This window comes from Microtus pennsylvanicus, chromosome 15, assembly GCF_037038515.1.
Source record: "Microtus pennsylvanicus isolate mMicPen1 chromosome 15, mMicPen1.hap1, whole genome shotgun sequence".
NCBI lineage: Eukaryota > Metazoa > Chordata > Mammalia > Rodentia > Cricetidae > Microtus > Microtus pennsylvanicus.
In genome coordinates, this window is record NC_134593.1 from 578891 (window position 1) to 583039 (window position 4149).

A 4149-nucleotide genomic window follows, 5' to 3' on the forward strand; every position below is an offset into this window, starting at 1 on the left:
GGTCAATTTGCTCATTATACCACCCCATCTCTCCATAGCCTCAGTCACCACCATATTTAGGGAACCATGGTAACTAGAACCAAACTATGCTGCATCCGTAGGGGTGGGTCTGTCTCCCCTGTGAGAACAGCCATTGCGAGCATCCCTTGAATTCCCTTAGTGTGCTGGTCTGCATTCAGGTGATTTTCGCTTTGCTCACTCAGTTTTTACAATATTTTGAGATAACTGCTGTTCTTACTCCACAGATGAGAAAACTGAAATGCGGAGGTGTGAAGTCATCCCATAGGGGACACACAGTCAGCCACGAAGCCCTTGCTCACTTTGTGTTACACAGAATGTGCTGCTCGTAGCCTCTGAGCTCCCTGCCATCAGGGACTTTAGACTTTCTCAGGCGGGAACGCAGTTATGTACACAGGAAACTAAATGTGGAGTCAAAGAGTCAATGTCTCATTATTTAAAATTGTTATGATCTCAGAAAGATTAATTTTATATAGTCATGATATTTCCCATTGCGTCTCAAATAACGCTTACTAATCGACCAGCCGAACAAGTTGAGAAGGTCCTGGCAGCCCCGTCTACAAAGCCAGATCTCTTCCAAAGTTCCTGATCTCCTGGAGCAAACTGGGTGTTCCACCTCTGCTGCAGTCTGTCTACCCCGGAGCCCCACACAAATATGGAAAGGGCAAACCTGAGCCAAGATGTGGAGTTTGAGCTCTTGGGCCTCACCAGTGACCCCCAGCTCCAAAAACTGCTCTTTGTGGTATTCCTGGCCATGTACATCATCACGGTGCTAGGCAACCTGACCATGTTCTTTCTAATCCACGTGAGCGTCGCTCTGCATACACCCATGTACTCCCTGCTCAAAAGCCTCTCCTTCCTGGATTTCTGCTACTCTTCTACAGTGGTCCCCCAGACCCTGATGAACTTCTTGGCTAAGAGAGAGGTCATCTCTTATTTTGGCTGCATGGCTCAGATGTTCTTCTATGCGGGCTTTGCCACCAGCGAGTGCTATCTCATTGCCGCCATGGCCTATGACCGCTACGTGGCGGTTTGTGATCCTCTGCTGTACCCAACCATCGTGTCTCCGAATGTCTGCGCAGCTCTGATTGTGGGCTCCTACAGCGCAGGGTTTCTCAATTCTCTTATCCATACAAGCTGTATCTTCAGCCTGAACTTCTGCGGTGCCCACGTGGTCACTCATTTCTTCTGTGATGGGCCGCCCATCCTGTCCTTGTCCTGCGTGGACACTTCGCTGTGTGAGATCTTGCTCTTCGTTTTTGCAGGTTTCAACCTTCTGAGCTGCACTCTCACCATTCTGATCTCCTACCTCTTAATCCTCATCGCCATTCTTCAGATGAGCTCAAGCCAGGGCCGGTCCAAGGCGTTTTCCACCTGCGCGTCCCACCTCACTGCTGTTTGCTTCTTTTTTGGCACCACACTTTTTATGTACCTGCGCCCTAAGTCCAGCTACTCCCTGACCCAGGACCGTACGGTGGCCGTCATCTACACAGTGCTGATCCCGATGCTGAATCCCTTAATCTACTCTTTGAGAAACAAGGATGTGAAGGAAGCCTTAAAGAAGGTTTGGGGCTGGAAGTCAGTGGAATGAGCGTATTGACTCAGGAGTCCTTAGATAGCTAAGAGAGTTTTACCCTGTGTGGTGCTGCCCCGAGGATGTTTCCACGCACACCCTGTGAAGCGTGGGCATGCCTGATGGTCTGCAAGAGCTTCTGGAACTATCCGCCAGAACTGTTGGCTTCACGGAGACTAAGACTCTAGAAAGACCTTCTGCTCTTGCCTGATTGGACTCCTTGGCCAAGGTTAATCGTGGCTTTGTCCTGATACTTTACTCACAGTTTGAAGTTTGTGAACACTTTGTTTTCCTACGAGAAACAGACACTTTTGTTATTCAGATTAAGGTCACTCTGCTGGGCACAGCGACTCCTACTTTCAATCTTAGCCCTGGGGGAGGAGAATCACGCTCAGCTACTCAGGGAGACCCTGATGCAACAGGAAACTATCAAATCAAGCAAAATAAGTCAGATGATGAGAAACAAATGTTACATGCTTTCTTTCATTCCTAGATCCCAGATTTGATGTAGATATATAAATCTCACGCGTGCACATGCATGAGGGGGACATGAAGGTAGAAGCAAGGTTGTCTGGGGAAATGAATGGTAATGGGGGGGGGAAGTGGAGAGTCAGTGTGGTCAAAGGACATGATAACCTTGTACAAAATTATATGCGTCACTAGCCACAATGAATATAAGCCAATAAAAGTTATATGAAATAAAAGCCACACACACAAAAGAGTCTCTTAACTAACTTGAAAACCTTGCGTCCTGAAGCGAATTCTTTAAGTTTCCTCCTTATAAAAGTTGGCTCTTGCTGGGTGGTGGTGGTGTACCCCTTTAATCTCCGCATTCGGGAGGCAGAGGCAGGCCTCTGTAAGTTCAATCTCTGTAAGTTCGAGGCCAGCCCGGTCTGCAAGAGCTAGTTCCAGGACAGCTAGGACTGTTACACAGAAAAACCCTGTTCGAAAAACAAAACAAAAGAAGTTTTCTGAACGGGGAAGTAGCGGAAGAAGTTCAAGGTCAACCTCACCTACCTAACCAGCTCAGGGCCAGCCTGGGCTTTTCTCAGAACAGAACAGACCATTCCTGGTGCATCTGCCACAAAGATGGCAGCGATGGCGAGAACAAAGGAAAGGAGACAGATGTCAGCCCCGTATGAAGCCGGTAACTCCTGAAAATTGAGGAAGGAGCACTTTTTTTTTTTTTAAGATTTATTTATGTGTACAACATTCCTTCCATGTGTGCTCGCATTTCCAGAAGGGGGCGCCAGTTCTCATTATAGATGAGATGGTTGCTGGGAATTGAACATAGGACCCCTGGAAGAGCAGTCAGTGCTCTTAACCTCTGAGCCATTTCTCCAGCCCCGGAAGGAGCACTTTTTAAAGTGTCTCTGGCCGTTTATATAGCCCGGGTTTGTTGATGTGGCAGGCAGAATGGGTACTGTCCCTGAGATGAAGGGAAAACTCCTGAGAGTTAGGGAAACCAGGAACTAAAGCGGCCTAAAGAGGAGGAAGCCAGGTGCACAAAGCGCTGCGTTGTGCCGGATTGTTCCAAACGCCGGCTGCACTCCAGTTTATAAGACTGCTCCCGGACAGGGCAGCCCGGTAGCGCAGGGCAGTTACCAGCAGGACACCGTCTCTGCCCCAGGGCCAGAGCAGAGTCCGCACTGCTCTCAAAGGAGAGTCACACTGTTATTAACTGAAGGAGCAACAGGTTCTTTACTTTTCCCCAAAATGGAGCTGTAAGTCCTCATTTTTGTACAATATTTTGCATCTGTGTGTGTGTGTATCAGGTTTCTTCTCTGTGTATGTATGCTCGATGCCCGAAGAGGTTGGAAGAGGAACTGGAGTTGCAGACGGTGGTGAAGCCTCCATGTGGGACCACCCCTGGGTCCTTTGCCCCAGCAAGTGCTCTTCACTGCTGAGTCGCCTCCTCAGCTCCAGGTTGTTTTGATTTTTTAGACAAGGTCTCGCTGTGTATCCTTAGCTCAGCCTCAAAATCACAATCCTCCTGTCTCAGCCTCCTGAGCAGTAGGGTCACATGTCCACCAGGATTGGGTTTGGGAGTCAGACTCTCTTATTTATTGAATCTGAGGTCTTTTTTTTTTTTAAATTTTAACCTTTTTGAATTTAAACATGTTATCCAGAGATTCACTTACTCCACGATTTGTGGTTTGGGTTGAAGAAATACAACTAGAACATTTGTTAGCTTCTCAGTTTGAGAAGTTACTGTCAAAAAAAGTCATTTGACTATTGTTAAATTGGGTGAATTGGTCCAGTTATTTTCTGAGCCAGTGGGATTCCAGCTGTATATATCTATATCTACCTATAGATCTGTATCACATTTGTGTATTTACAGATGGTACGGCATGGCCTTGGTGTTTAAGTGGAGATCAGAATGAGACTTGCAGTAATTGGTTGTTTCTTTCCACCATGTGGGTTCTGGAGATCAAACTGAGGTTGGCCAAGTTGGTGGTATGCTCCTGATTTTCTCAAAAAAGATTTATTTAACAAGATGTGGTGGTGCACACTTTAATCCCAGCATTCAGGAGGCAGAGGTAGGTGGATCTCTGAGT

General features: G+C 47.2%; 1 protein-coding gene across 1 annotated transcript; it reads left to right on the forward strand.

The window, feature by feature from the left end:
- Positions 1–660: 660 nt before the first annotated feature.
- On the forward strand, positions 661–1609 carry Or5au1 (olfactory receptor family 5 subfamily AU member 1). The gene has a single exon (XM_075949974.1). It carries the CDS (start codon positions 674–676, stop codon positions 1607–1609), a length of 936 nt encoding a protein of 311 aa, XP_075806089.1. The 5' UTR covers positions 661–673.
- Positions 1610–4149: the final 2540 nt, after the last annotated feature.

Bases quoted from the DNA above. Each gene is read 5' to 3' on its own strand.
- Or5au1 (XM_075949974.1), top strand. From the start codon at position 674: ATGGAAAGGGCAAACCTGAGCCAAGATGTGGAGTTTGAGCTCTTGGGC.